This window comes from Ranitomeya imitator, chromosome 3 (assembly GCF_032444005.1).
Source record: "Ranitomeya imitator isolate aRanImi1 chromosome 3, aRanImi1.pri, whole genome shotgun sequence".
Lineage (NCBI taxonomy): Eukaryota > Metazoa > Chordata > Amphibia > Anura > Dendrobatidae > Ranitomeya > Ranitomeya imitator.
This window is the reverse complement of record NC_091284.1, coordinates 85,101,754-85,115,980: the sequence shown is the minus strand read 5'-3', so window position 1 is coordinate 85,115,980 and position 14,227 is coordinate 85,101,754. Positions and strand designations below refer to the sequence as shown.

The 14,227-nt window shown below is 48.5% G+C and overlaps 1 protein-coding gene across 2 annotated transcripts in view; it reads right to left on the bottom strand.

The window, feature by feature from the left end:
* The window catches only part of MOSPD2 (motile sperm domain containing 2), a 172,551-nt gene that overhangs the window by 103,570 nt on the left and 54,754 nt on the right, over window positions 1–14,227 (bottom strand). For both annotated transcript variants that reach the window (XM_069761043.1, XM_069761041.1), the window contains exons 6-7: window positions 8,977–9,037; window positions 7,655–7,693 (exon numbers count right to left, since the gene is read on the bottom strand). In XM_069761043.1, the coding sequence (XP_069617144.1) occupies window positions 7,655–7,693; window positions 8,977–9,037 (100 nt within the window). The remainder of the gene's footprint in view (window positions 1–7,654; window positions 7,694–8,976; window positions 9,038–14,227) is intronic.

Genomic DNA, 14,227 nt, shown 5'->3' with positions numbered 1-14,227 from the left:
TAACCAGGGTAAACATCGGGTTACTAAGCGCGGCCCTGCGCTTAGTTACCCGATGTTTACCCTGGTTACCGGCATCGTTGGTCGCTGGAGAGCGGTCTGTGTGACAGCTCTCCAGCGACCAAACAGCGACGCTGCAGCGATCCGGATCGTTGTCTGGATCGCTAAAGCGTCGTTTAGTGTGAAGGTACCTTTAGGCCACCGATGTAAAAAAAAAAGAGAAATTTGAGTAAATTAGTGGAAAAAACATTTTTAGGTCTTAAAAAATAGTGACTATTTTGAACTTAAAAAAGTTAATGAAAAACACACAATAAATGTAAAAGCGGTGGGTGGAGTTGAATTGCTTGGGTGTATTTCACCTAAAACACTAGCAGTGCATTGAGTAGGCTGGGCACTAATTACACATTGATTGTCCATTGAGTTGGTAAGGTGTTGTTACATAGTAACATAGTTATTAAGGTTGAAGGAAGACTTTAAGTCCATCTATTTCAACCCATAGCCTAACCTAACATGCCCTAACATGTTGATCCAGAGGAAGGCAAAAAAAAACATGTGGCAAAGCGTAAGCTCCACATTGGGGAAAAAAAATCTTCCGACTCCACATACGGATACCTCCCAACCGTCCCGGTTCCAGCGGGACTGTCGCGATTTTGACAGTCTCCCCCGCTGTCACGGCCGGCTCAAGTATGTCCCGCACTGGTTGGGAGGTGTGCAATGTATCAGCCGGTCATCCCTGCATCCGCAAAGCCTTACACCACATATTGGCTGCTCTGTGCGCACAGGACCTGTGATGAGGTCACAGGAGGGGAGGAGTCAGGGGTCACATGATCGGGACCTCCGTGGATTGCAGGACTCGGCTGTGGCGCTGGTTGCCAACTTGCCATGGTGCTGCTGGATGAGGTAAGAAAGCTGCCTTGTGTGGGGTCAGGAGGTGTTTACAGGATGTAGCGGAGCCATGTGTGTACGAGGTCAGGTGTAAGGATTGGAGCCGTGTGTGTATGAGGTGTATGGAGCGGAGCTGTGTGTGTATGAGGTGTACGGAGCGGAGCCGCGTGTGTACGGAGCGGTGTGTGCAAAGTGTACGGAGCACAGCCACGTGTGTAGGAGTAGCTATTTGTGGCCATTATACAGTATGGAGCATCATGTGCGGTCATTATACAGTATGGAGCATCATGTGCAGTCATTATACAGTATGGAGCATCATGTGCCGTCATTATACAGTATGGAGCATCATGTGCCGTCATTATACAGTATGGAGCATCATGTGCCGTCATTATACAGTATGGAGCATCATGTGCAGTCATTATACAGTATGGAGCATCATGTGCAGTCATTATACAGTATGGAGCATCATGTGCCGTCATTATACAGTATGGAGCATCATGTGCCGTCATTATACAGTATGGAGCATCATGTGCCGTCATTATACAGTATGGAGCATCATGTGCCATCATTATACAGTATGGAGCATCATGTGCCGTCATTATACAGTATGGAGCATCATGTGCCGTCATTATACAGTATGGAGCATCATGTGCAGTCATTATACAGTATGGAGCATCATGTGCAGTCATTATACAGTATGGAGCATCATGTGCCGTCATTATACAGTATGGAGAATCATGTGCGGTCATTATATAGTATGGAGCATCATGTGCGGCCAATATACAGTATGGAGCATCATGTGCTGTCATTATACAGTATGGAGCATCATGTGCCATCATTATACAGTATGGAGCATCATGTGCCGTCATTATACAGTATGGAGCATCATGTGCAGTCATTATACAGTATGGAGCATCATGTGCGGCCATTATACAGTATGGAGCATCATGTGCCGTCATTATACAGTATGGAGCATCATGTGCAGTCAATATACAGTATGGAGCATCATGTACCGTCATTATACACTATGGAGCATCATGTGCCGTCATTATACAGTATGGAGCATCATGTGCCGTCATTATACAGTATGGAGCATCATGTGCAGTCATACAGTATGGAGCATCATGTGCGGCCAATATACAGTATGGAGCATCATGTGCCATCATTATACAGTATGGAGCATCATGTGTGGCCATTATACAGTATGGAGCACTATGTGTGGCCATTATACAGTATGGAGCATTGTGGGGCCATTTGGCTGGTTTCACATTTGTGTTTTTTGCCGCTGCGTTTTAACGCATATAAACACATGCGTTTTTTTCCCTTATATTTAACATTAAAAACGCATGCGTTTTTTTGTATGCGTTTTGCCGCGTTTGACAACGCATGCGTTGTTTCTATGCTTGCGTTTTGTTGCGGAAATGCAACATGTAGTAATTTCTAGAGGCTTTTTTTGCGGCAAAAAAACGTATGGCTGTCTATGTAAACGCATGCGTTTTTAAGCACATGCGTTTGGTTGCGTTTTTTAACACATGCGTTTCCATAGAGAAAAACAAGTCTACACACTGATAAGCCACCCCCCACCATCAAGGTGATAAAGGGATCCAAACCCTAACCCTAGGGATCCAAACCCTAACCTTAACCCTAACTCTAGGGATCCAAACCCTAACCTTAACCCTAACCCTAGGGATCCAAACCCTAACCCTAATCCTAGGGATCCAAACCCTAACCCTAGCCATTTATATTTATAGTGGGTTTTCTAGTTGATTTTTATGTTTGGCAGCTGTCACACACTAAAGATGCTTTTTATTCCAAAAAATATTTTTTGCGTTACCACATTTTGAGAGCTACAATTTTTCCATATTTTGGTCCACAGAGTCATGTCACACGCCCTCTGTAGTCCCATTGGCAGTGTCTGGATCTTGATTTTTCTCTTGTGAAATTTCTCATCATGCGTACCAAAAACGCATGTAAACGCGTAAAAACGCATGTAAACACGCCTCAGTTTTTTTAACCGCATGCGTTTTTCTAAAAAACGCAGCGTTTGCACGCGTTTACATGCTTTTTTTCACCACCTGCGTTTGCGTTTTAAACGCAAATGTGAAACTAGCTTTATACAGTAAGGAGCACTGTGTGGCCATATTTTTTTGTTTATAATTATTCTTTATGAAACAGTGTGATCAGCAGTGCTAAATGGGTGTGGTTGGGACCCGGGTATGGGTGTGACTAGTTATGAATGGGTGTGGTCAGAGGCGTGGCCTAAAATTTGACGCGGCGCGCCGCAAACTTTGTCCCTCTTTCCCATCTTCAAAAGTTGGGAGGTATGCATACGGCAATCAGACTAGTTCCCTGGATCATCGCCCTATCAAGGACTCTAGTATATATACCCTGTAACATTATACTTTTCCAGAAAGGTATCCAGTCCCCTCTTAAATTTAATTAATGAATCACTCATTACAACATCATACGGCAGAGAGTTCCATAGTCTCACTGCTCTTACAGTAAAGAATCCGCGTCTGTTATTATGCTTAAACCTTCTTTCCTCCAGACGTAGAGAATGCCCCCTTGTCCCTGTCTCAGGTCTATGATTAAAAAGATCATCAGAAAGGTCTTTGTACTGTCCCCTCATATATTTATACATTAAAATAAGATCACCCCTTAGTCTTCGTTTTTCCAAACTAAATAGCCCCAAGTGTAATAACCTATCTTGGTATTGCAGACCCCCCCAGTCCTCTAATAACCTTGGTCACTCTTCTCTGCACCCGCTCCAGTTCAGCTATGTCTTTCTTATACACCGGAGACCAGAACTGTGCACAGTATTCTAAGTGTGGTCGAACTAGTGACTTGTATAGAGGTAAAATTATGTTCTCCTCATGAGCATCTATGCCTCTTTTAATGCATCCCATTATTTTATTTGCCTTTGTAGCAGCTGCCTGACACTGGCCACTGAACATGAGTTTGTCATCCACCCATACACCCAGGTCTTTTTCATTGACGGTTTTGCCCAGAGTTTTAGAATTAAGCGCATAGTTATACATCTTATTACTTCTACCCAAGTGCATGACCTTACATTTATCCCCATTAAAGCTCATTTGTCATTTATCAGCCCAAGCTTCTAGTTTACATGAATCATCCTGTAATATAAAATTGTCCTCCTCTCTATTGATTACCCTGCAGAGTTTAGTGTCCTCTGCAAATATTGAAATTCTACTCTGAATGCCCCATACAAGGTCACTAATAAATATGTTAAAAAGAAGAGGGCCCAATACTGACCCCTGTGGTACCCCACTGCTAACCGCTACCCAGTCCAATTGTGCTCCATTAATAACCACCCTTTGTTTCCTATCCCTGAGCCAGCTCTTAACCTACTTACACATTTTCCCGTATCCCCATTGTTCTCATTTTATGTATCAACCTTTTGTGTGGCACCGTATCAAAAGCTTTTGAAAAGTCCATATACACTACATCCACTGGGTTCCCTTGGTCCAGTGCGGAACTTACTGTATCTCTTCACAGAAGAAGTTGCGGGACTGTGGAGTCGGCAAGCCAAAGTGCCGACTCCTCAATTTCCCTAACTTCCGACTTCAACTCCACAGCACTGCCTCATACTGAGCATGTAGATAAAGTGCAGCACAGATTCATCTCAACTAAAAGCTAAGATCCTTAGATCAGGAACAGAACAGACATTTCTAGGACAAATTCTTATGAAAACATTTACAGCACATCCTGCATTGTACTACTGTACCCAATGTATTATATATTTTAGGAGTTTGAGTCGGTCCATTTTAATACTTTCACACCTTGGTTGGACATTGTTTGGTTCCATACCTTGGCCAGCCAGTATTTACTTTAGTGCACATCACTAAATGATTTAGGCTACGTTCACATTAGCGTTTTGCGTGGGGTTTGCGTCGGGCGACGCAGCGGCGACGCATGCGTCATGCGCCCCTATATTTAACATGGGGGACGCATGCGTTTTTGTGTGATGCGTTGTGCGACGCATGCGTTTTTTTTTGCCGCAAGCGTCGGGCCAAGAAAACGCAACAAGTTGCATTTTTCTTGCGTCCAAATTTCGGCAAAAAACGACGCATGCGTCGCAAAACGTAGCGTTTTTGCGTGCGTTTTGATGCGTTTTCATTTGCGTTGTGTGTTGCCGACGCAGCGGCGCACAACGCAAATGTGAACGTAGCCTTAAACTGTTCTAATTCTAAATGCCATTCTCAGGTGAGGAAACCAAAACATTATGGTTTAAATTTGGAAAAATCATAAAAAATAAATGGGTTTCACATCCTGCTGTCCCTGCACACTGTAAAAACTAAAGTCAATGTTTTTTACTGCATTTTTATACGTTCTCATTGCTTTCTATGGGTGAAAAAAACAATGCAAAGATGCTGAAAGAATTGGCATGCAGCAGTTTTCAAAAAGCAGTAGTTTTCCAATTCAGTGAGAAATAAAACAAAAAACAAAGTGTGGGCATGAGATTTATTAAATCTTATAGATTTTACTGGTATTGTAAAAATCAGATTTTAATTTGCATAAAAAAAAGCAGCAAAACATGCAACAAAAATGCAACGTGTGAACATAGCCTAAGATAGAATCTGGTTCTTGCCTCCTAAACTGAGAGCAGCATGAGACAGAGACCTTGATGTGTCACTTACTGGGCTGCTTGCTGTAGTTTTGATAAAATAGCAGTTTAATCAGCAGGACATTATCACTAGAGGACTAGTAAACCTGCTGCCAGGTAGTCCTCCATATTCATGAGCTCTGTATAACCCCGCCCCCACAGGTTTATGCCAATGCACAGTGTACACGGAAAACTGCCAATCAGTGGTGTGGGCGGGATTATACGGAGATGAACATTAAGGGAACTGCTAAATATGAAGCAGATAAAGCAGTGATGTTATCAAAATTGCAGCAAACAGCCCAGTAAGTGACACATCACGGGAGTCATTGCCCTCAGATTACAAATTCCTTGTAAAGCAATAATGAAGTCTACAAAAAAAAAAATCACTATCCACTGGAAAGGTGATAATTAGATCTGTGCAGGACCTCTGGGACTGAGGGTCAGAACTGGCCGCTTATGTTCCCAGTTGTTGCTTGAAGTCAAAAGCTCCACCCATGAGGAACGGGAAAAAAAAGGCATGTAGCTAGCCACTCCATTCAATGTCTATGACATGGGCACTACGCAGAGATAAACAATGATAAGGACCCACACAGACCTCACGAAATATCACCTGTCCACTACATAGACTGTACATAATATTGTACACAATATGCATATAATATATAACATAAGTGCGTAACATTTGATAAAAAATTCATAAACTCACAATGGACATGAAATAATAGAACAATGTAAAATTCGTTTTACTAGAGGACATCTACTTAGGTAAGGAGATACTGTGCACACATGATGGTTGGTGAAGAAGCGTCCCAGCGGGGAGGACAATGCTCCTCATACCCCAGAGCGCTAGTTACAGTAAAATGGACAAACACACTGCATTTTCAGGGCTACAGAAACCCCTCTCCGTCCATGGCCTGGCAGTCCTGTCTCCTCGCCCGGCACTGATGTGTTTGAGCGCTGCCAGGCAGGAAGCGCAGATAGCGTTCAGCTGCCAGTCTTCGGCAGGACACGCATGATCGGCCACAGTATGAAGAGCGTGGCCTGAAGAAGCTGCCGCTCACTTTAATCGCTCACATCCGAGCTTTGTATACTGGGTTATGGTTTATTGTGGGTTTATCCTGTGGCGCAGCACAACATCCGGCAAAGGGAAGGAGCTGCACATGGCAGTATTGCCATGTATAAGGCCGGAGCGTTACAGTATCTGACCTATTTGGGTAATGTATGGGAGACAGAGAAGATAGGTAACCCAAAAGGCCATCCTGACTATGCCGGACCACCACAGAATAATAATAATCTTTATTTTTATATAGCGCTAACATATTCCGCAGCGCTTTACAGGCTGCACACATTATCATCGCTGTCCCCGATGGGGCTCACAATCTAAATTCCCTATCATTATGTCTCTGGAATGTGGGAGGAAACCGGAGAACTCGGAGGAAACCCACGCAAACACGGAGAGAACATACACAAACTCTTTGCAGATGTTGTCCTTGGTGGGGTTTGAACCCAGGACCCCAGCGATGTAAGACTTCAGTGCTAACCACTGCGCCACCGTGCCGCCCCAAATAAATAAAAAAACACTTCTACCATAGACAACCAAAGGAGCGGTCGTCACCAAAAGGGATGAACCCCCTCCTGTAGCCTAAACCACCAAGGATTCAACTATCAGAAGGGCGGTCTACCAGATTTCTATTGATCTATCCTTAGTATCACAGCTGCCCCCCACCGATCAGCTCTTATCACCTTTGTGGTATTGAAGAAGAGTCGACCAACAGTCCCCGGCGGCGGCCAGTCAACATCTGGTCCGTCCACGGTTTACGCCTGGCTGCCGTTAGCGGTGATGGCAGCTGACCGCTGTCGGCACTGATCTTCTATGGATAGGTCGTCACTAATATACTCGTAGCAGACAACCCATTTAGAACCTCTGGAAGAAGCGTGGCCTCACCACTTCTCCTACACTAGACCACTAAGGAATCATAAAGTAACACGTCCACCATAGAGCGCCAAGGAAGGGAGGAGGCATTGTCCTGGGCCCTAAGGACATCAAATGTTAACGCTTTGTCCTTTCCTCGACCGACCTATTACCCCAGACTAGCCAACAACATAAAGGATCCCGAAACAACAATGAAATCAGAAAATTAAACTTACCGTTCATTATCCACGGCATTTCAAATATTACAATTTTTGCTAAAAAAAAAAGACATGAGAAATGGGGTAGATGAGTAAGTCATTGGACAATATACGCGCACATTTTATTTTTTTGCCATTTAGCTGGAATACATGAATATTTCTGAATAATACCATAAAACATGTGAAGGATCCGACTGGGGCTGGGGCCAATGGTAAGTATTCTATTATCCCGCGACATGTGCTATCGAGAAGCTTGTTCCACTGACACAATCAGCTGATCGGTGGGCCAGCGGCAGCATTAAAGGGGCGGTCCTGATGAGCTTTTCCCAGATTATCCACTGAATAGGGGATAACTTGCAGATGGCTTAGGGTCTGGACTTTGGGCCCCCCAACAATCCTGAGAACGGGGGGTTCTGCTGAAGTCGGTGTTGAATGCAGGAGACGTGCACAAGCTCGGTGTCCACTCCATTAATTGTGAACAGGATTGCCAGAACCCGCCAAGTGCGGTCCTCGGCTTTCTCCCGCAGTCAATGACAGGAGGTCGACCATCTGCACCTGTGCTCCAGCCTACATGGGGCCCTGCAGAATCCTGCGCTCAGGAACACCGGGGGTCCCAGCCATCAGCAAAATGAACCCCGATCTTATGGATAGGAGGTAACTTGTGATTTTGTGAAAACCCTTTATGCATATTAAGAGGGGTCTGAGTAAAGAAAGAGTGACCCCCGTGTAGCTAAAAGCTCTAAACCAAACATATGAGATACATGAAGACATGGTGGGTGGGACGCTGAAGCCCTCTTAATGAAAAAATAAGAACGTTTCCCAAATTTTTGTGTGTATGAGCAGCGAAGGCAGTGATTTGTGTCTACACCATTATGGCCGCTGTACACAGCCGTATTTTCGGTGTGAGTGTGATCTGACAAAACAATGGATCGTACTTGGACCAATGTTATTATATGTCCAGGTTTTTCCCCGGACAGAGGAAAGAATCGAAACATGCTCAAATTTCATCAGATATTTAGATTGCACTCGGCCGTGCAACCAATGAGTGTGTGGAAACCATCAGACTGCACTCGGATGACATCTGAGTGCAGTCTGATTCACACAGACTGACAGAATGGAGAAGATGAAGGACATTTTCTATCAGATCACACTATGCGGACACTCTGATCATAATCTCTTGGATGAGAGAATATACGGCCGTCTGCACCCGCCCTTACTAAGGGAAACGAATCATGGCGTAGCCGAAGTCAATAAGAAAAATAAATATCACATGTCACATGTTGGCAAGCAGTAAATCCCGATACACCAGCTCTGCACACATCAGTTAGGATACTACTTACACAGGTATCTGGGGTAGTAGATCTTAAAACAGCTGATTACGAAGCGAACAAAATCCATGTCCTAAAAGTGAAGAATATTCCATTACAAAGGTTCAGTTAAAATGACAACAGATTATTAGGAGACAAGAAACGAGAATATAATTGTCGCTGTAAACACAGCTACGTTGTTCTTATGGGGAATTAAACTTTTTTTTGATTATCTTCAAACTAGAACGAAAAAGCGATGATGATAATTATGTTTAGAGGGTTACCTGGAATAATAAAAAAATGGCTAAGAGCTGAAAATGTGTTAAAGGGAACGTGTTAGCAGGTTTTTGAGCTGTGTATAAGCCGACCACACTACAGCTGTCTGGGTACATGGGATAGTAACAGAGAGCTGCTAATCAGTGCTGGGGGAGAGGCTGGACTAGGAGGCACGAGGCACCTAGTCCTGTACTGAGGATATCCTGCTGAGAAAACACTGAATGTATTAAAATAACAAAACACAGTAAGTGACAAATCCTTGTAATGAGGGTCTCTACTCCTAACATTAAAGAGGTTTTCCAGACCAAATCAATAAGTCTGCAGTCACTCAATCTGACTGCAGACTTATAAATCCCCCCAGCGCAGAAACTATGTGCCGCCAGGATTCGCCAGTTTCCGAGCCGGGACCGGAAGGTATGTATGAGTTATGGGAGTGGGGGGGGGGATTCATTCACAGAGTGACTGCAGACTTATCGATTTGGCACAGACAACCCCTTTAAGGTTCTCTCAGATTACATAGCAAAAACCTGCAGACAGATTTCCTTTAATAAACAACTATTACTTATCTGCCAGTGTGCAGGGGATACAGCCCAAACTTCTGCATCGGCCCATTTTCCTTTTTGTAAAAAATGAATATATATATACTAGCTATTGAACCCGTTCTACGCCCGGGTGGCGAGCATTTATATTAGTATATGGTCTCCATCCTGTCATGTGCTGCTCCATCCTGCGCCCCCATCCTGTCATGTGCTGCTCCATTCTGCGCCCCCGTCCTGTCATGTGCTGTTCCCATCCTGCACCCCCATTCTGTCATGGGCTGTTCCCATCCTGCACCCCCATCCTGTCATGTGCTGCTCCCATCCTGCGCCCCCATTCTGTCATGGGCTGTTCCCATCCTGCACCCCCATTCTGTCATGGGCTGTTCCCATCCTGCACCCCCATCCTGTCATGTGCTGTTCCCATCCTGCACCCCCATTCTGTCATGGGCTGTTCCCATCCTGCACCCCCATCCTGTCATGTGCTGCTCCCATCCTGCGCCCCCATTCTGTCATGGGCTGCTCCCATTCTGCACCCCCATCCTGTCATGTGCTGCTCCCATCCTGCGTCCCCATCCTGTCATGTGCTCCCATCCTGCACCCCCATCCTGTCATGTGCTCCCATCCTGCACCCCCATCCTGTCATGTGTGCACCCCCATTCTGTCATATGCTGCTCCCATGGTGCGCAACCATTCTGTCATGTGCTGTTCCCATCCTGTGCCCCCATTCTGTTGTAATGTGCTGCACCCATTCTGCCTGTTCCTGTTTCCATTCTGCCATATGTTGCTCCCATCTTTCTCTCTCCGGCTCTACTGCCCGAGTGCGGGTGGCTGTGCTGGGGGCGGCTGTGCGTGGCTGTGCTGGGGCGGCTGTGCGTGGCTGTGCTGGGGGCGGCTGTGCGTGGCTGTGCTGGGGCGGCTGTGCGTGGCTGTGCTGGGGGCGGCTGTGCGTGGCTCTGGCTGTGCGTGGCTGTGCTGGGGCGGCTGTGGCTGTGCTGGGGGCGGCTGTGCGTGGCTGTTGCGGGGTGGCTGTGCGTGGCTGTGCTGGGGGCGGCTGTGCGTGGCTGTGGCTGTGCTGGGGGCGGCTGTGCGTGGCTGTGGCTGTGCTGGGGGCGGCTGTGCGTGGCTGTGGCTGTGCTGGGGGCGGCTGTGCTGGGGGCGGCTGTGCGTGGCTGTGCTGGGGGCGGCTGTGCGTGGCTGTGGCTGTGCTGGGGGCGGCTGAGCTGGGGGCGGCTGTGCGTGGCTGTGGCTGTGCTGGGGGCGGCTGTGCGTGGCTGTGCTGGGGGCGGCTGTGCGTGGCTGTGCTGGGGGCGGCTGTGCGTGGCTGTGCTGGGGGCGGCTGTGCGTGGCTGTGCTGGGGGCGGCTGTGCGTGGCTGTGGCTGTGCTGGAGGCGGCTGTGCGCGGCTGTGGCTGTGCTGGGGCGCCTGTGCGTGGCTGTGCTGGAGGCGGATGTGCGTGGCTGTGGCTGTGCTGGGGGCGGCTGTACGTGGCTGTGCTGGGGCGGCTGTGCTGGGGCAGCTGTGCGTGGCTGTGCTGGGGGCGGCTGTGCTGGGGGCGGCTGTGCGTGGCTGTGGCTGTGCTGGGGGCGGCTGTGCGTGGCTGTGCTGGGGCGGCTGTGCGTGGCTGTGGCTGTGCTGGGGGCGGCTGTGCGTGGCTGTGGCTGTGCATGGCTGTGGCTGTGCTGGGGCGGCTGTGCTGGGGGCGGCTGTGCGTGGCTGTGGCTGTGCGTGGCTGTGCTGGGGTGGCTGTGCGTGGCTATGCTGGGGCGGCTGTGCGTGGCTGTGGCTGTGCTGGGGGCGGCTGTGGCTGTGCTGGGGGCGGCTGTGCTGGGGTGGCTGTGCGTGGCTGTAGCTGTGGCTGTGCTGGGGGCGGCTGTGCTTACTGCTTGAGTGCGGCGCTGGCTATAAGGCCGGTTTCACACGTCAGTGGCTCCGGTACGTGAGGTGACAGTTTCCTCACGTACCGGAGCCACTGACACACGTAGACACATAAAAATCAATGCATCTTTTCAGATGTCATTGATTTTTTGCGGACCGTGTCTCCGTGTGCCAAACACGGAGACATGTCAGTGTTCGTGGGAGCGCACCTATTACACAGACCCATTAAAGTCAATGGGTCCGTGTAAAACACGTACCGCACACGGACATTGTCCATGTGCAGTCCGTGTGCCGTGCAGGAGACAGCGCTACATTAAGCGCTGTCCCCCCCACTGGTGCTGAAGCCGCGATTCATATGTTCCCTGCAGCAGCGTTTGCTGCTGGGAACATATGAATATTAGTGTTTAAAATGCAGATCCAGGTCCCCCCCTCACACCCCCTGTGCCCCCCCCCCCCGCTGTGATTAAAATACTCACCTAGCTTCCGGATCCCTCCCCGCAGCGTCCTCTTCTGGCCGCAGCCTCTCCTGTATGCGGTCACGTGGGGCCGCCGATTAAAATCATGAATATGCGGCTCTGCCTCCCAAAGGGGCGGAGCCGCATATTCAGTACTGTAATCGGCGGCCCCACGTGACCGCATACAGGAGAGGCTGCGGCCAGAAGAGGACGCTGCGGGGAGGGATCCGGAAGCTAGGTGAGTATTTTAATCACAGCGGGGGGGAAGGGGGGCACATGGGGGGGCGCACAGGGGGTGGGAGGGGGGTGGAGCCCCCACGGCCGGTATAGGTATATTATGGGGGGGATAATTAAGTTTGGCTGCGTCACTCTGGTCCAGACTGCGCAGGTGCGGTGCGTCGCGCTTGCGCAGTCTATAAAGGCTTCGGACAGAGTGACGCTCCCACCGTTATATTATAGATATATATATGTATATATATATATATATATCTATAATATAACGCTAGGAGCGTCACTCTGTCCGAAGCCTTTATAGACTGCGCAAGCGCCGGCGCAGTCTGGCCCCCACAGAGTGACGCTCCCAGGAGATCGCGGTATGCGCAAGCACTGAACGCACACCGCGATCTCCAACAGAGAAGCAGGGACCACCAGGAGGGCAAGTATCGGCTATATTCACATGGCCCTGTTCCACCGCTGCGCGCCGCCATCTTCCGGGTCCTCTGCCTGTGACGTTCAGTTCAGAGGTTGCGATGACACGCTTAATGCGCCCTGCCCTCTGACTGACCAGTCACAGCCAGAGGACCCGGAAGATGGCGGCGTGCAGCGGTGGAACAGGGCCAGGTGAATATAGGAAGTGCTGGGGGGCCTGAACTAGCGGCGATACTGGCACCTGACCCCCACAGCGCGCCGGTGTCCCCGCCCCCCAGCACTCGGCGCCCAGCGACGATAGGCGAGTATGGTATTTTTTTTTTTTCATATATTGCAGCAGCATACAGCGCATATACCATGGAGCATCTTATGGGGCCATAAACCATAATGGAGCAGTGTACGGGGGCATACACTATGGAGCATTTTATGGGGGCCATAAACCATAATGGAGCAGTGTACGGGGCATATACCATGGAGCATCTTATGGGGCCATAAACCATAATGGAGCAGTGTACGGGGGTATATACTATGGAGCATCTTATGGGGCCATAAACCATAATGGAGCAGTGTACGGGAGCATACACACTGGAGCGTCTTATGGGGGCCATCAACCATAATGGAGCAGTGTACGGGGCATATACCATGGAGCATCTTATGGGGCCATAAACCATAATGGAGCAGTGTACGGGGGTATATACTATGGAGCATCTTATGGGGCCATAAACCATAATGGAGCAGTGTACGGGGGCATACACACTGGAGCGTCTTATGGGGCCATAAACCATAATGGAGCAGTGTACGGGGGCATATACCATGGAGCATCTTAAGGGGCCATAAACCATAATGGAGCAGTGTACGGGGGCATATACAATGGAGCATCTTATGGGGCCATAAACCATAATGGAGCAGTGTACGGGGGCATACACACTGGAGCATCTTATGGGGCCATAAACCATAATGGAGCAGTGTACGGGGGCATATACCATGGAGCATCTTAAGGGGCCATAAACCATAATGGAGCAGTGTACGGGGGCATATACTATGGAGCATCTTATGGGGCCATAAACCATAATTGAGCAATGTACGGGGGCATATACAATGGAGCATCTTATGGGGCCATAAACCATAATGGAACAGTGTACAGGGGCATATACCATGGAGCATCTTATGGGGGCCATAAACCATAATGGAGCAGTTTACGGGGGCATATACAATGGAGCATCTTATGGGGCCATAAACCATAATGGAGCAATGTACGGGGGTATATACTATGGAGCATCTTATCGGGCCATAAACCATAATGGAGCAGTGTACGGGGGCATACACACTGGAGCATCTTATGGGGCCATAAACCATAATTGAGCAATGTACGGGGGCATATACCATGGAGCATCTTAAGGGGCCATAAACCATAATGGAGCAGTGTACGGGGGTATATACTATGGAGCATCTTATCGGGCCATAAACCATAATGGAGCAGTGTACGGGGGT